The sequence below is a fragment of the Bos taurus genome, chromosome 1 (assembly GCF_002263795.3).
Source record: "Bos taurus isolate L1 Dominette 01449 registration number 42190680 breed Hereford chromosome 1, ARS-UCD2.0, whole genome shotgun sequence".
Taxonomy (NCBI): Eukaryota; Metazoa; Chordata; class Mammalia; order Artiodactyla; family Bovidae; genus Bos; species Bos taurus.
The window spans coordinates 113,484,382-113,502,641 of NC_037328.1; the positions used below are offsets into that span (position 1 = coordinate 113,484,382).

Genomic DNA, 18,260 nt, shown 5'->3' on the forward strand with positions numbered 1-18,260 from the left:
ACAGTCCCAAGGTCACTGGAGCAAGCAAAAATACATTCTGAATGCCCCAAGGAGGCAAACACAACGAGCACCACCAGTTCAAAACCAATGCTACAAGCTCTAGTATCTCCTTTAAACCCACAGTGCCAAGAACGTACACGACTCAAATCTACATCTTGTGTCAAGATTTTCCTGGATTTCTAAACTCTTTCTCCTTTCAACTAGACATCTTCCCCTCATGCTCCACAGTTATTTTGCACTTGCCCCAAATTGAATTCCCTTATCTCCCTCAATAAGCCTCAACCTGCTTTTCTTACACCCTGGCTAATAAAACCATCATTCAAGGTCAACGAGGCAGAAACTGGGAGGCAAACAAAACTCTTCCTTTTTCTCGACAAGTCCTCAGAATTGTAAGTTCTAAATATCCCTCAAGTCCTTTCTCTTAGGACTGCTATCAGATTCCCATCATCTCTGGCTGTGTTTAGCAATGGGCCCAAATTTTTCACCATCTTCACCTCCTCTCTAATGTAAACACTGTACTACTATCATCTCCCAGGCCACCAGTTCACTTCCCAACTTAATTGCTCATTGTGCCCACCCAGCCTTCAGGAAACAGAAAAAGATCCTCAGCAGGAACACAAAAGCCTTCACCACCTCGTCTCATCTTCGCCTCTGATTCTCACCAGGGGCTCTAGGCCCACAAACTTTAGCTTGACCTAAATCTGCCCAACTGGGGGAAGCACCCTAGTCTAGGATGCCTCTGCACACACACTGGGGAAGCTCCACTGGCAACCACTGACCAGTGAGAACCAAGAGCCACAGGGCAGATGCTTCCTAGCCGAAATGCTCTAGAACCCAGGCATCTGGCAGAATAAGAGGCTCCACATGTATTGACTGAAATGAACAATTCTTTATATAGAAAATTCAGTAGGAATATCCACTGACAAATGCATACACCCAGAATCAGAATGGTCTTGTCTGTTTTCATATAATGTCATCTTACACAGAAAGGCTTCTTGGTGACACTTACTGGCAAACAGTGAAGAACTCAAGGAATTTATAAGGAGGACCAGACATCACACTATTGAGTCAAATGCTGAGTATGCAGTGAGCTCAGTCTCCACTAAATATCCCATCACCTACAGCGACAATTTTTCATCAGGTAAAAGTAAAGCAATGAAGACAGTCTTGATTATGCCACACTTAATAATGCCACACAATCAGTAATCAGTTTAGACATTGTTCATTAGTTTAGTCAAGGAAAAAAATGAAAATTTTATGATTTCTTAAGACTGGAAACTCTTTCATGGGTAGCACACTGAGAGTCACTCTTGGAGCCCAAACGCTGAAAATTCAACAAGCAGGCATTACATAATGACATAGGTTTTGTAAATCTTCTGAGCACTTTGAATTTTAAAAAGGCCATATTTAAGCCTTCCCTGGTGGGTCCAGTGGCTACAATTCTGCATTCCCAATGCAGGGGGCCCACGTTCAATCCCTGGTCAGGGAACAAGAGTTCACATGCTGCAACTAAAGATCCCGAACGCCACAACTAAGACTCAGCACAGGTGAAGTTGCTCAGTCATGTTTGACTCCTTGCAATCCCATGGACTGTAGCCTACCAGGCTCCTCCGTCCATGGAATTTTCCGGCAAGAGTACTGGAGTGGGTTGCCATTTCCTCCTCCAGGGGATCTTCTCGAACCAGGGATCAAAACCAGGTCTCCCACATTGCCGGCATATGCTTTACCATCTGAGCGATCAGGGACTCAGCACAGCCAGATAAAAAAATTAAAATAAAATTTAAAAAAAACACTGTATCTAAAATGAGTGTTTCAAACTTAAACTTTTGTAATGTAAGTTATTATGATACAGACATAGGATTACCATGTAGAAGCTAATCATTCTTAGTTGAAATATAACAAGAGATTAAATTACACAGGTAGGCATCTCTCCAAACTAAAACACTGCATTTCAAATAAAAACAGAAAAAAAAAAATGTAAAGGATAAAGATGTTTCTTTTTTATCATTTAATGGAGGTTGAGATGTTTTTGTTTTAAAAATTAAAAATAGACAAAAAATGTCCAGAATAGCCTCTTAATTGTAAGTTACTATCAAAATGAAAACATTTAGATAAAATCGTAAGAGATTTAAATTTTGTCAGGGAAATTAAAATAATAAAACGTTCATCTATAATTGAAATGAAATGACTTATTTCAGGGTTAACCAATTATGCATTTTTTTTTAATCTCCATTTTATAGCGAAGTTGGAGAGGTTCAGAAACCTTCTCAAGCCTAACCTACTACCTGCTGGGGCCCAGGCTCTTTCTAAATCACGCTCTGATACATGGGCAGTGTGATCAAGGACCCAAAACATCCTCTGTTCAAGAACTGCTGTTACTCAACAATCAGAATTGACTAGCAGCTTTCTCGAGAGCCATTGATAGGCTGTGAGAAGCGGACTCATGGCCACACAATTCAAAGAACAGTTCCAAAGAGGAGTAAAAATGTGCACCATGATTTTCAGAAAATAAATTCTAATTAAAATCATAACTTACATGTTATAGTTATCAAAACAGTAATAATTCTGTGTAGCAATATAACTAATATAGAGATTTATTGTCATAGTTAAACCAAAGTACAAGTTAAAATGAAAGAGACTCTTTGAAATCTGAACACCTGTTGAACCAGGACACACCATCTAAGGCTCTCCTTTTGTTCTCTTCACTAAAAGGAGAACGATTTTTCATTTCTCTTAACAAAATGGGCATTCTCTTAACAAGAATGGTGCCCCCCAAAAAAGCAATGGGCTGAACACAAGCAACGACTCAGGTTCTAAAGAGGACTTTTCAAGCTGCAGCACATGTCACCACCTGCACACCACAGGCCTTTCTTCTCTAAGGTTCAACGGGTCCTCTGAACATGAATTTTTAAGTATCCGTGTCAGACACAAGATTGCCAAGATCTTTTCTTGTGGCAGAATCTGGCTTCAGAAGTTGTGTAACTAGCATAAAATACAAGGAGCACTCACTGATCTGACCATGAATCCCATCTCTGCAGTAGCCCAAACTCACACACTAACCTGTTCATCACAGAATGTTCAATCTTGTAATTCCAAAGGAAAATCTATTATACCTGCACACAGAGATGGAGCCAGGAACACCTTTGCATTACCATCACTGCCTACCTGGCTCTGTCCTAAAGTGACAAATGAACAACGTCCAGATTCACCAAGGTACAACTGAGGTACAAACTGAGCTTCCTGCCCTCATTAAAAATATAACAATAATGACAGCTCTTCTAACAGTGCTTATGGAAAGTGAAACAAGGAAAACCTACAGAAATCATTATGGACACTATGACTGCACTTTAAAAATAATATATACATATCTTAACAAAGCAAGAGTGTGAAAATGTAAACAAATAATTTTTGTATTTAAATGTTATGATCGTGAGTTACTTTTATCTTTTCCAACTAAATGTTGTTATATTACTGGCATAATTAAAAAGGGAAAATAAAAGGGATAAAGTAAGGAGAAAAACAAGGAATATGGAGACCTCAGATACAAACGTCTGCTGTGTCGATTTACTATACACTCAGCATCTATTTACACATCAGCAACTTGAAACAGACCTTAAAATTTACTTCAAGGGACAAATATAAAAGCCGATTGAACAAATGAGAGGCTTCACACCTCTCCTTTTTAGAGAACCCAGATGTTTGTTAGTAAGGAGTATCTAAAGGCAAATGAAAGTGAACTTACTTTTTGCTTGCCTCACAGACATCTGTAATATTGGAGAAAAGATGGTGACTCTCGGTTTTGGTCATCGTATCACTCAGTGCTTTAGAATTTTTAAACATTCGTATCAAGATCTCCAAACTGAGTAAATATGAATGTTCAGAGGATATGACTTCAAAAATAGCCTGAAGAGGAGGAAGAAGAAATGAATTGTTAATTCTTTCAATTAAAGAATTTAAATCGAGCTCTCATAATTCTGCTGTAGGAATAACAGTATTTTTAAAAATGCAAAACTGTAAGTATTAAAAAAAAAAAAGTACATTACCAAACTACTGTCTTTATACAAGGCACATATATATACCCAAATTTTGAGAAGCACAGTCACTGCCTAGAGTGTAAATAGGAAAATATGAAAGCACTTGGCATCCTGAGGTCATGTTTTGCCAGAGGGCAGAATCTCCGGGAGGAAGCTAGGGCAGGTCGTAAAACCTCAGGGTGACATTCATTAACCTTTGGGGTCATCTCCTCCAGCCCTGATTTCAAAGCAAGCTGTTCTGGGACAGTGAAGATTTATGGACCTCCCTTGGGATTCAGAGACAATTTCTCACAAATCCATTTCTTCCCTCCCCTGTGGGTCCTTTCTCTCCCTGTGTTTTAATTCAACTAATTTGTAGTTAATATGAGCAAATATTCTGGGTGTATTAAAGAGCATGACTGGACCTACCCTCAAAAGGTTCTTATCAGCCACAGGAATTCTTTTATATAAACTCATACAATCGAAAGTAATTCTGTCCAATAAGCCACTCTTTCTGCCCTCTTCAGTGTCTCAAGAAGGAGTGAAGGACCCTCAGCAGAAACTCTTGGTGTCAGGCATACAGTGGTGGTTCACCTGATAGGCCTTCATTAACGATGAAAAGCTAACCCACATATGTGGAGAGATACCAACGCCCTGTGTAAGGAATTCATCTCGGGCCTTAACAAAATCAGATTCTCCTAGAATGGCCAGGCAGAGAGAATTCCTCCTCAGGGAGGGGTGAACATCCTTGCAATTCCCATCCTTCCTGGAGATCTTCCCTAATAACAGAGCCATCATCACCTTGGCCTCCAGGGCTCCTCCCCTTAGGGCTTGGCCCAGAGGGACCCAGAAGAGTCTCCTTATAAGAACTAATGCTCCAGCTGAGGTCAGGTGGGAGCAGGCAGGTGGATGCCCCGCTGCTGGTGGGTGGGCCATACTCTGTAAATCTGTAAATACTCTGTAACTCTGTAAATCAGGTTAGTGGTGCTAATCTCATTGTCCACCTCTATTCTTAGCATCCATAATCATTTAGGTAAGTCTTACTTCAACTTGCTGATCTAACATTGGTTGTGTTCCAGGGACTTTAAGTGATATAACCATCCAGTGATTATGTCATTAGATGTAAAGACAAGGACGTTAATAAGAGTTTCATTTAACTTGTATCTTGTGTGACTCTACTCAATTAATAAAATTATCCCCAGGAAATGTAATACAGACTAAAGAAAGTTCACTCTTCCTGACCAAAAATAATGGATTTCAGGTTGTTGATGGATATGGTGCCTTGGAATGATTAAAAACATTTCAAAGTAGGGGCTTTTGTAATCAAATCCAAAATGTGAAGATTCAAACAAAATGATATGATAAACTATACAGAATCGATCACAGGAAAACATGAGTATGTGGTAGTTTAATATACTACATTTAATGTAATAATTTAAAACATCCTGCAATAGAAACATCAACTACTTAAAGGCAAATCACATTAGATCTGTTAAATATCAGTATAAGAACAGAAATAAATCATAATTAGATTTGCTGCTATCATTACATTTTTATATCACAAATCTGAATAAATATTCTCAAAATGTAAGGGAAATGGAATAGATCTAAAAGAAAAGAAATATTCTAATGGGATCAGGACCCTGGAGAAGCTCTTGAGCTGTTTATGTCACAATGTTAACAGTAAAAAAAAAAAAAAAAAATACTGCCTACCGTCCATCATTAGGAGAACATATTTTCTTTAGAAGTATTTATAGAATGGAATACTATATAGTAGTTTGAATAAATGACCTAGGTTAATATGTCTTTACATGGATAAATCTCAAAAACAATGTTAAATGTAAAAAGCAGTCAACCAAAACATACGTTCAGAATCATATCATCTACCTACATCTTAACAGGCACATACAAACATGTACATAAATAGATGTAATACATGAACAGATGGATACACATAGATCCATAATTATAGTTGTCTCTAGGGAGGAGAGGAAAGGAATGAAAGGAGGAGAATGTAAGACTTCTATTTTATTGAAAGTCATATTTTCTTTAGAAAAATTATAAATTAATAATTTTTAAAATTCTCTGTGATGTATACAGCAATGTTATACACTATTCTAGTCCTATAATTCACCCTTATATTTTTGTGTTATTGCAAGCCAATGAAATAAGAAAGGGGTACTTCATATCCTCTATGGAATTTATTTATATGCATATATATGGCTAAGCTTATTTATCTCCAAACTCATATGCATAAGACAGAAAGAAAGTGCTTTGAGAACTTCAAAATATTATTACAATGAGCAATTTTCTTAAGCTGCATTTACTAAATTTCAAGTTATGAAACTATTGCTATCTGTTCTATTTTTTATTAAGCAAACGTGTTTTGGTATAATTTTAGATTTCTAGAAATCTTGCAAAGAGGGTTCAGAGTTTTTCCACTATTGTCCTTTTTCAGTTCCAGAATCTAATCAATGTCTTTTCCGTTTTTCAACATATTTCTTCCAATGTAAATATTATACCTGGACTAGGTGCTTTGTTAAGTTAAAATGACATTTTGTTTTTAGTTTTTGTTTGCTTAATTGCTCAGTCATGTCCAACTTTTTGCAATCCCATAGACTGCAGGGTCCTCTGTTCATGGGACTCTCTAGGAAAGAATACTGGAGTGGGGAGCCATTCCCTTCTCCAGGGGATCTTCCTGACCCAGCAATTGAACCTGGGTCTCCTGCATTGCAGGCAGATTCTTTACAGTCTGAACCACCAGGGACTAGATGCTTTGTTAAATTAAAATGACATTGGGATATTTTAAATTTTCTTTTCTGGGAGCTTACATGTAATTTTATTTGACAATAATCACATAACCTTTTTGTAAAAAAAAGAAAAGAAAATGAATACGCTGTCAGAGGAAAATGCTCAACAAAACAGGTACCCCTGAGAATCCTAAAAATTCTGCTTGGTAGAAAATATACCTTTTGGAACTTCCCTGGTGGTCCAGTAAGACTCTGTGCTCCCAATTCAGGGGACCCAGGTTCAGTTCCTGGTTAGGGGACTTGATCCCACAAGCTGCAACTAAGATCCAGCACAGCCAAATAAATTAATTAAATTTCAAAAAAAAAAAAAATACCTCTTGTCGCTTTCTTTCCTCCTGGCTAACTGTTTGAGATAATCCATTTCTTTTCACCTAGAGCAAAAAGCAAAATAAAGTTGAGCTCGTTTACTTTCATAAACAACTTATTTATTATGTAAGGCATAATTTTATGCCCTTCAAATATGAATTAACTGCAAAATGCTGAATTCAGTACATAATAATTTTGAGTCTCATATCCCTCAGATGACATTTAATCACATTAATAAATTAGCATAGTACAACATTAAAGGAATTAAAAGTGTCTAGAACACTACCCAATGGGTTTGAGTTAATTTGTTCTGGTCTTAGTTCTGGCTATTCCTAAAGTACTTATGGAATTAATCTCCCAATTCATAAGAAGTCCCTGATAATAAAAGAAAGGAAGCCACTGCCTTAAGTTTACTGCTTAGAAATGCTGGTCAGTGATATAGTGTCCTTATTACATTGAAAGTGTAATTTTAACACTATGTGAACCCTCTGTGAAAACAGAGACTCAACGGAACACCAATGCTCTTTATAAAAACCCAATCAAACAAGAAAACACAGTCCTCTTGGCCCAATTTCAACAGGTTTTGGGGCGTATTTAATTTTGACAAATAAGGATGTTAATCTGATATTCTTTGATGAAGCAAGAGTACCTGCAAGAGCCAAGAATGCCAGTACCATACCTGGAATAATGCAGTTGTGTCCCTCGTTGAATTCCGAAGTCCTTATCTCAACTGTTATACATTTCTACTTGATTGCTGCAGTTCCTACCAAAATTCAGTCTCTAACTCAGAACAGAGGTTGAATTATGAACCCCATGAAGGCAGGACCTGGAGTCTGTTCTAATATACCTGGCCCTGAGTCCAGCACGTGAAAGATATTCATGTTTTTCAGTTAAAGTTTAATTAACGAAAAGTAAGGCATGTACACAATACCAACCAATTAGATCTTGCACTTAACAGAAGAGCAGCAAAAAAGGAGAATGTCCTCCCCTTGTGTGAAAAAGCAATAGCAATAAAATGCAACAGAGGTCTTCAAACGTTTTGCTATCTACTTCCTAAAAAAACTAAAAAACCATGTTTCCTTAGACCCATTTTATGTTGACATTTCAAATTTTCATCCAAAATTTAAAGAATCTTAAAGACATATCTTCCACTTGATTGTAAATCTAGATATTTTAACCATGTGCTATCATATTCTTTTAAATGGGTCGCCAAGAGTCAGACACGACTAAGCGACTTCACTTTCACTTTTCACTTTGATGCATTGGAGAGGGAAATGGCAACCCACTGCAGTATTCTTGCCTGGAGAATCCCAGGGACGGTGGAGCCTGAGACCCCATAGGCTGTCGTCTATGGGGTCGCACAGAGTCGGACACGACTGAAGCGACCGCAGCAGCAGCAGCAGCAGTGGAATATAAAAACCATGATGACAATATCCACCATCAACCATTTAAAACATATGGAGATTTTACATTATTCTTCTTTCTCCTTGAAAACCCATTTCTATGTCAATTTTCCCTCCAAATTTCCTGATGTAATTCTGTGTCAGAGCATTTAATTAGTCACTTTAGCATATTTAGGGCATAGGTTTTTACATTTAATTTTCTAAAATTTCTTGTGATCAATGAGCTTTAAGTATAAAGACTCTTCTGGATTGTATAATCACTACAAACACCATTAATAATCCATAATCAAAATGATGCAATTATTTCCAATTTCAATGCATTAAGCACTAAAAGTAAAATTTTACTAAGAATGCAAGTCTGAGTGAGACAGGGATAGGGGTGTATGGTGGCTTCATTAAAGGAGGTTTTGCTGAAACCAATATTTCAAATTGACTCCATTTTATTTTGTGCTGTGATTTAACATGCTGACACAGGGCATCAAACACCAAAGTAAGATTTGAGATGGGCTTTCTTTAGAAAAATGGCAAAATGGGTAACTGAGAAAACTGGAATTTGGACAACAAAATCTGGTGTAACACTTTAACTGCAGATACACTCTCAGTTTTACAGAAAAGAATGCCTAGGAATTGAGGATCTGGAAAATGGTCCCCTTAAAACTATTCCTGCCCACCTCGCCTGGTCTTGCTGAATGCAGGTGTGTGATGTGTACCGCAGTATGAAGACCGCTGGCATACAGTTCTTTACATGGTGGGGTCAGGGAAATAAAGACAACTATATGTTACTGCCTTCAATCTGGTTGTTAGAAAAGATTATAGAGAGTAGTACATTAGAGTAGAAAGAGTCCTAAGTCAATAGTAAAATCAACAATCATTTACTGACTGCCAGGAAATACGCCAAGTATTTTATATCCCTGTGATCACTGAATCCTCAGAAAAACTCTAAAAAGCCAATACTATTCTTATGCCCATTTCCCAGACAGTAATAACAACGAAGACTTAGGATTCCAGATCACATAGCTAACAGATAAGAAGGCCAGGATCCTCATCCAGGTGTACCAACTCAAGGGCTCCCGCTCTTAATCATGATTTTATCAGGGATAGGGGACCCCCAGTTTTCCATGAAGGCACCTTACTTCTAAGGTTGGGTGATTGTCACTAATGATGATCCCTTCTAATGCCAGGTCTGCACCAAGTCTCCATATGTTTGTTGTCATTGCACATATCACGGAATGTTCTCAGCCGTATCTACCATGCTGACACTGGGTCAGCCTGTCAGCAAGAATTCACGGTTAAAAAGACTTCTTCATACATTTTAATAAGGGAGGAGACTGGCCAAAAGAATGAAACCGTTCAGAGCTACTCCCATTTGGTTAACGTTGAGCAGGAATTTCACACGATTTCCTGCCTGACTCAAAGCCCAGCAGATCAATATCCTGGCGCTGTGCCCACAGTCTTGGCAGGTGATGTCACCAGCAAGAATTTCCACGCCACCAGCATCTCCATCCACAGCTACTACTGAGTTCAAACCCGGAAATCTTAAGGGGAAGAAAGTAAAGCATGTGGGCTTAGAGACCTACCCAGATACAGCTAGGTCACTGAGGGATTAAGAATACCTCTACCTATCAAAAAGAAAAAAAAAAAAAGAAATCCCCAGCTAAAGTAGTTGTCCTTCTGAGGGAGAAGAGAGAAGGTAGTTTTGAAAAAGGCAAAACATTCATAGATAGAATCTTTCACCAACACTAATAAAAAATGATCAACATTCCTTTAACCAAGAAGTCATCAATTAGAAACAAGTAGCCCATACAGAACTGACCGATAAAGAAAACAAAAGGTTCTAGAAAGTACATTCTTGGGTTATAATTAAGAAAACTGACACATTCAAGGATCCAGAAGGCCAGGTCTGGAGTTATGACAAGCCAGCTCCACTTGGCTGACTGCCAGACCACGGCTTGGGGCCCGGCTGGACAGGTTCTTCTCTGGAGCCAAGAGGAAGCTTTTTGTCCACCTGAGATCTTCCATATGCAACTCTAAATTACACAGTACCTGAGAGCAGATGCCTGGAGGCAGAAGATCAAGAGTGGGCAAGAGGATTTCAGAGACTGAAGAATGTGGAAAACGAAACCGGAAAAAGAAGGGGAGAGGGGATATATAACAGGGCCCCACAGAGACTGGCAGAAGACAGGCAGGAGAAAACTGGGGAGAATGAAAACATAGAGCAAAATGTCAAGTGGAAAGAAACAAGGAAAGAAGGGGGAGGAAGGGAGAGAGGGAAACAAAAGAAGGAGAAAGACTGTGTGCAACGATTTTAATAGTATGTATCTCTGGAAATTTTCTATTCAAAACCAATGACCTATTGCTAAACCGAAATAAAAATCACTGGTAAGCCCAGGCTTTTCTTTTGCACAAGCACACAAATATCTGTGTAAAACATATGTTTACAATAATATCTACAGTTTTTACATTTACATGTTTTCTGCAGTTTGCACACTTTTGCTAAGAGAATTAAAATATCAACTTTATCACAATTCTCCAAGTGTTCTTCTTGTTTTCACGTGTGGAAAAGATAATACACCAGCTTCCAAAATGGGATTCCTGTTCTGTCATCTAAAACGAAATAAACTAAATCATACAGGCTCTTTTTTAAAACTTTTTACATATGTATCTTGTGGCGGCTCCAGCCCAGCACAAACAGGAACACACGGACTGCCAAGCAACAAGCCCTTACAACTGTCTTCTGACCTCACTAGAACTTGCTCATTGCTTTATTTTTCCTATTTAACTATATCATCAATAAGTACAGTTACAAATGTAGTTGAATGAAACATTAAGTACTATACTCAGTTTGAGGTTCTTGGTTTTGTACAATCCAACTAATTCACAAAACTGTTCAAATCTTGCCATGGCAGATTCTATACTCTTAGGAGAACATGTGAATATATGTTAATATCTATTTGACATATACTCAAATAAAAGTGGATAAAAATTAATTCAAATAAAACAAAACTGTAGCCCACAACTACAGTTCTGACATATGTTAAAAAATATGAACATATATTATGTGACTTGTCAAGGCAGTGAATGCAGGGAACTAACTAATCTCATAATAGTTCTAAATTAATAATTATAAATTATATTTTTACTGCTGTAATTGGTATTAAAATTCTCCACCTATGATTTTTTGTAATCAACATATTTTCCATGTTCAAACGAGACAAAAATTAATGATTGCCTAAAACTAATAAAGAACAGTAGGAGATACTTCTCCAATGGATATACTGTCTAACTGGCCCCAAGATACAGTTTTTGAAATTTAAGGTAAACTCCCCAAAGGATAGATCCAAAAGTTACTCCACCTAAAACTGATGCCAAGTTACTCTGAGAAAGACAAATATCATATATATGACTTATATGTAGAATCTATAAAAATTACATAAATGAACTTATTTACAAAATAGAAACAGATTCACAGACATAGAAAGCAAATTTATGGCTGCCAAATGGGAAAGGAGAAGGAGAGATAAATAAGGAATTTGTGATTAACAGGTGCACACTTCAACACAGAAAACAGATAAACAGCAAGGACCTGATATATAGCACAGGGAACTATACTCAGTACTTTATAATAACCTATATGGGAAAAGAATCTAAAAAGGAATAGATATATGTACATGTACAACTGAATCACTTTGCTCTACACCTGAAACATGACATTGTAAATTAACCATGCTTCATTTTTTTATGATTAAAAAAATTAATAAAATGGATTCTAATTTCCTTCATGATCTTTTGCAAGTCTGAGCTTGTTAGATGACTATCTCATGAAGGAACAAGCAGGCTTTAGGCAGTAATTCCACTTCTGCACTCATCACAGCTACAGGTGATTTCACCCTGTGAAAAATTGTCTTAAGAAAACCTAGGCAATGTTCCTTGGCCTCTGACGCCATTGACTACAGTAGGTAGTAAAAGCCGGGTTCTCTAAGTCTCTAAAAGAATCCTGAGGTTGCCATGTATAACTAAGCCTATCTACAGGATAGAGCCTGCCCTGTAACTGTGTACAGAGCCAAGAGGAATTACCCCAGTCTCTAGGCTGATGGGATCATTTTCTATGGGGTAAACAGGGATATGACCTCAGGCCCTCTATGACTTGACGTTGTTTCTATATAGATAAGATGGGTGCACATTCTTTCTCTTTTTCCCACCAGCCAAAGAAACCAGAATAGGAGGGCCTGCAAAAGACTGATCAACCAAAGAGGCTCAGAAAAGTAGTCAATTAAAAATGAGATCAGATATTTATAATCCAAGTTCACTCAGGCTCCATAAAGCACTGATGTCCACTGAATACCCACTGGAGCTAAGACCTTCAAACTTACAAGTTATCCATTCGCTGAAAACCAGCTGGTTTATTCATGCCTCCTGGTGACTCGCTATTCATGGGCTTCTATTCTGGAGAGTTCAAGTGGGAAGAGAATGAATTGCAAAGTAAAATTATACCACCAGACACAATCACTCCTAGGTCTTTTCTACAGACTTAATACAAATTGAACAGTCCCGGAATTTCCAATGAGTTACGAGTTCTTTCACTTCAACAACATAGAACAGCAGCTCTTTGAGAATATGCTTGAAGTTCCTAAAATGAAAAATCTGCCGAGAGCCTGAAACCGTCTTCTGAAAATAGGCCCCGCAGGTTGTCTCAGGCCCCGCCGCGTCCACTGAGAAATCACTGAGACACTGTCCACCTAAGTCACAAGCTGCTGCAGAACACCCATACCAAGGGCCAGAAATCCAGATGATCAAAGATGAGATAACTGAGGTCAAGATGGGGACGGTGCCATATTTTTAAGGAGAAACAGGTACACAGATCACTATTTTTTAGAATAATGAGAGGTAGAAGACAATGGCCCATTTAATAAAATCATATGCTTAATTTAAAAAGATCTCCAGTGACATGCCAGGGATCTCATCATTTGTTCAAAACACCAGAGTGCCTCTCTCATCTACTGCTGTTAAAACAGTAAAATTCTATAATCTTAAAACTATAAATTCTATAAACTTAAAACTGAAAATTCTATAATCCTCACCAAAATTCTTGAAACTCAAGAAACAGCAAGCTCGCCAGCCTCCCAAAGGTAACTTCAGGTCTGCTAAAACTGTGGCAAACTCAGATAAGGCAAGGCAGGGCTCGGGGCTTTGACCCTGCAATGGCCTGTGTCACCCTCTATAGTCAGAGCCAGCATTCCTGACTGAGTCCCAGCTACTTCAATACAGATATGAGGCAGAGAGTACAGACCACAAACAGCAAGGTCATTAAATAAACTGCTGTGCCTTGTAGAATTTAGGAGACAAGAGTACATGTGTTACTTTGTAGCCAGCCCCTGTAAACCAGCATCCTTTATTTAGCCAGGACCTGATTCAGAGTTCTGCTGGTTCCTCTTGTATTTCTCCAACTACTGATGTATCCAATGCTTACCATGCACCAGGCATGTTCTTTCCATGCATCTAAACCTTCTAACAATTCCACAAGAAAGGTATTACTACTGCTATTTCACAAATAAGAAAACAGAGACAAAGGAAAGTTAAGTCATCGTGAACCCTAATAAGTGGGCAAGCTGGTATTCAACTCAGGCGTGCCTGCTGCCCACAAGGACTAACTTCTTTACACTAACTTCTCACACTTCTGAATTTCTTCGAGGTGTGTGTGACCCGCAGCCACCCTTCCTTTAAACTAAGGTCCTCCCCTTGGATACCTCAGAAACTGCATCCCCAAATGAATTCTCAGCTCTTGCTCCAGAGACAGCTAAGCTGTTGGCAGGGTGCCTGGCAATTTAACTTGTTGATTAGTCCTGACAGCCGTGCAATCTCCACAAATTCCTCTCTTTGACTTGCGGCTCTCAATACCATTCACTCCTCTGTGCGCTACTGAGCCTGGACCCAGGTGGACTCAATCTCTATCCCCCAGTGAGAGAGAAACCCACTTCTGCTTTTTCTATCAGCAACCAAGGGGAGAAAATGAGATCAGGACATACATGAAAAGCTAATGTCACAGAAGTAAGATAAAAAGGAAAACTGGTTTTAGGGGGAAAAGGCAATTCTATAAAATTATTTCATAAAAGGTGAGCAGTTTTTAAAACTGGAATATTTAATAAAATACTGAGGAAGAGACCAGACTAATAATGGTGGTGAACAGTGGAGGGAGTTGGGAATGGCGGTAAAACCATAGCAACTTTCAGTCTTGTTGTGTTCAGTTTTGTAATAAGGTGAATGCACCTGCATTACCTTTGTAATTTAAAAATGACTATTTCAAAGAACTTAATTTAAATTTTGTATTAAGAACAAACTAATGACTAACTAAGGGGAATTGGTTAAAAGAACCAAACATTAAAAAAACAAACAAACAAACATCTACCTATTTGATGAAATATAAATATGGGCTTTACAAAGGTTGTTACGGAAGAAAGTTTAATGACATGAAAAGTCATTCACAGCGTTGTTAAGAGAAAAAAAAAAATGGGTTAAAAAACAGCAGGTTTATTGATGAGCAAATATTTACAACATTATTAAAGGGAAAATATGAGCAAAAAGACAATATTATTTTATTCATTTTTGCTTAAAGGAAGAGGAAAATTCTAAATACAGATTAAGGGGAAAAAAAAGTCTGAAAAGTTATATACCAAAATATCCACAGTGACTACACGGGAAGGATTTCAAACAATTTTTATTTTCTTCTTTTTATCTATTGGTAGTTTTTAATTTTTCACTAATAAACATCTCTTAGCTTTGGAATTAAAGCATCGCTTTTAATAAAAACTAAGTTTCAAAGTCTTCTCTCAAAAAAAGAAACAAAGCAAGTAGGGTAGGCAAATGGAACTGTTTAGAGATGCCAACAATACCTGCATTTCTTAGTTGCTGCCCACAGGAAAGCTCATGAGAGGTAACCATTCACAGATAAAAGTAGCTAAGATAAAGGCAGGCAATGAGAAAGGTTTCAGTCAAGCCCAAACCAGGCAGTGGCTTATGAGGCAGTGTTGACAATGAGTGATGACAGGCAGGTGCGCAGATGGGCGAACAGAGGAGGACAGGGCTAGAGGTGCGTAACTGACAGTGAAGCCGACGACACATGGCGAAGGCATGAGTCAGGAAGGGGCTGACGAAGGCAGAACAGGTCTGAGCGCTCTTCTTGCAGAAAAGGACACCTGTTTATAAAGGAGGTGCCAACATCTTTGTTGCCATTCTGTTTTTGCTTGTTATTTTTGTCAAGTGGCAGATGGATAGGAATGATCACCTCCAAACAGTAAACTCCTTAGAACAACACTGACACTGAAGTTAGTTTTCTAGATTTGCAATACAATCTAAACTTGAGCAAAACTGGTTTCGGAAAAGTGGGTACTAAAGTGAACTGATGTTTTACATGCAATGTTCAAAGCACGCCAGATCCCAGTGGACAGGAATTACCTTATATGGAGGAGATCTGAGAAACAGGCATAGAATTACCAATATTCTCCCATTTACCTATATTTCAAGTTTCATTTTCAATTCAATTATTCAAGCAATTATTTTATACTTCTATTGTTTTTATTTTTGACTCTTCACCCATCTAGCCCATCTAGATTTAGTCATAATCTTTAGAGAGCACTTTCCTGACCTTTACTGCTTTCCATGACCTCTATCTGTGTCACTCATTTCTGCATTTTGCCCTAAATTCTTTCAAAAACATCCCTTAGACCTTTCATTTCTATTGTCTCCTAAACTAGCTTCTAAGTTCCCACGGAGTAGGTACTGGCTTTAGGTTTGTTTTGTTTGCCCCATTCATCCCAATGCAGTGGAATACACATGAATTTTGGAGTCAGATACTGGCGTTTCCAAACTACAAACTTATAATCACTTAGTGAATGGCAAAACACAGCCCCAAAATTTCTGATTGTCATCTACGTCAGGGTAACAAAACAGAAAGGACAGGACAGAAAATACCATAGTGCACTGTGTGTATTAAGGGTAACTTCTACTTTGTGAAGCTTTTGTTTGACATACACAGACACGTGCACCCATGAACACACATACTAGGTGATAAGTAAAATGTATTTCTCATTATGTTAAGCTACCGATATAGACCATGGTTGCAGGATAACTCCACCATGTGTAAATTCCCAGTAGATATGTCAGTCATGTCACTTTACACTCTCATTCACATGTAAAAGAAAAGCTGTAGTGCTCAGAGATTCTGCAGAAGCAGCAGCCCAAGTGGCCAGATTTCTCATCATGTGGGAGGTCAAAACAGATTGCAACAGGGCTGGTTAAGCACCTGATCAAATAACAGTAAATGTTTAAATGACCTATTTAAGTGGGGGAGGGGGGAGGGGTAGGATTAGTGTCTAAGTCTATATGATTCTCTCTTAAGAAACTCAACAGGTAGCTATCCATGGAAGCTGAAAGAGTAACATGAGGAGGGCCAGGACATGCTAGGTAATCTCAAGTCTAAGTTACAAGAAGTCAGAAACTGTGTGTGTGCAGGAGCTTTCAGGAGAGCACACAGACCAGGCGAAAAGGGAAAATAAGAAGACAGCCAACAGGCCACTTCTGAGATGAAGTCACGTTATTAGCCAGGTACCCACCTGATGGAAATGCGGTTTCTGCTCTTTCAGGGCCCTAGGTACATGTCCGTTATTTAGACAAACTTGAAAGGCTCTGCTCCAGGTAACCTCAAGACCATAAGAAAAACAGTAGGAGAGTAACCATTTTTGTCATCTCAGAGTCTCAGCTGCCTCAATATACGGTGGAGAAACAGCAGTCACCCTCATGGTATTGTCACAAGGATGATATAAGCTGAGTGAAATGACCTAGTTCAACCCCCGGAGCACGGTATCCTCTGCAAATACTGGGTTAACACTTCACCTACATGTAAAAAAATTAATATCATGATGATCCAATGACAGGTCCCAGAGCTACAGCCACCCTGCAAGTCAGCCTCTACACTGCCTGTTCACACTGAGACCAGCGGAGTATGAGTTTAGCAGACAGCAGCCATAAACCTTTGTATATCACTACCAGAAGCAGGGTTTCCTGCTGCCCCAAACGGGTACTGTTCCATTTTTATTATTGCAGTCAGATGAGTAGTCGAGTTTATCTCCTACACCAAAGGGGAAAATAATCTTCAATTTCCTTTCACTGGCAATAATACTTCCTTCTGCAGAAGCTGTCCACTGGCTATATAGTCCTTATGCCCCCAAATAACAGATATATAGGTAACAAATGCCAAAATGATCCTAAGACAGAAGAGTACAGATTAATCATGCAGAAAATCAACAGGCTTTAAGTATTCTGGATAAATCAAACAAATTTAGAAACAAACTTTTAAGCACTAGCTCCATATTTATAGATTCAGTAGTAATTTCAATGACGACAATTTCTCTATTCAATCATCTTGGAGACAAATGGCTCTGTGGATGTGGAATGGCCCCATCACTGGACCAAGAGAAGAGACACCAGAAGGGGACATCTTAAGGTCAAGAGGGCAAACACAAGAGTCTGATGGATGATTTCCACAAGCCCAAGCTTAGTACTATAGAGCTCTTCCCCATAGTTATTCAGAACTCCTCAAGCAACTGAGCTGGGACTTTCCCTGGTGGTCCAGTGGTTAAGAATCCACCTTGCGATGCAGGGAACATGAGTTCAATTCCTGGTCGGGGAACTAAGATCCTATATGCCATGGAGCAACTAAGCCCAAGCACCACAAC

The 18,260-nt window shown here is 38.5% G+C and overlaps 1 protein-coding gene across 3 annotated transcripts in view; it reads right to left on the reverse strand.

The window, feature by feature from the left end:
* Positions 1-18,260, reverse strand: part of ARHGEF26 (Rho guanine nucleotide exchange factor 26) — a 148,760-nt gene that overhangs the window by 112,786 nt on the left and 17,714 nt on the right. For all 3 annotated transcript variants that reach the window (XM_059885047.1, XM_005201797.5, NM_001205989.1), the window contains 2 exons: positions 7,138-7,194; positions 3,743-3,903 (listed from right to left, as the gene is read on the reverse strand). In XM_059885047.1, coding sequence (XP_059741030.1) covers positions 3,743-3,903; positions 7,138-7,194 — 218 coding nt within the window. The remainder of the gene's footprint in view (positions 1-3,742; positions 3,904-7,137; positions 7,195-18,260) is intronic.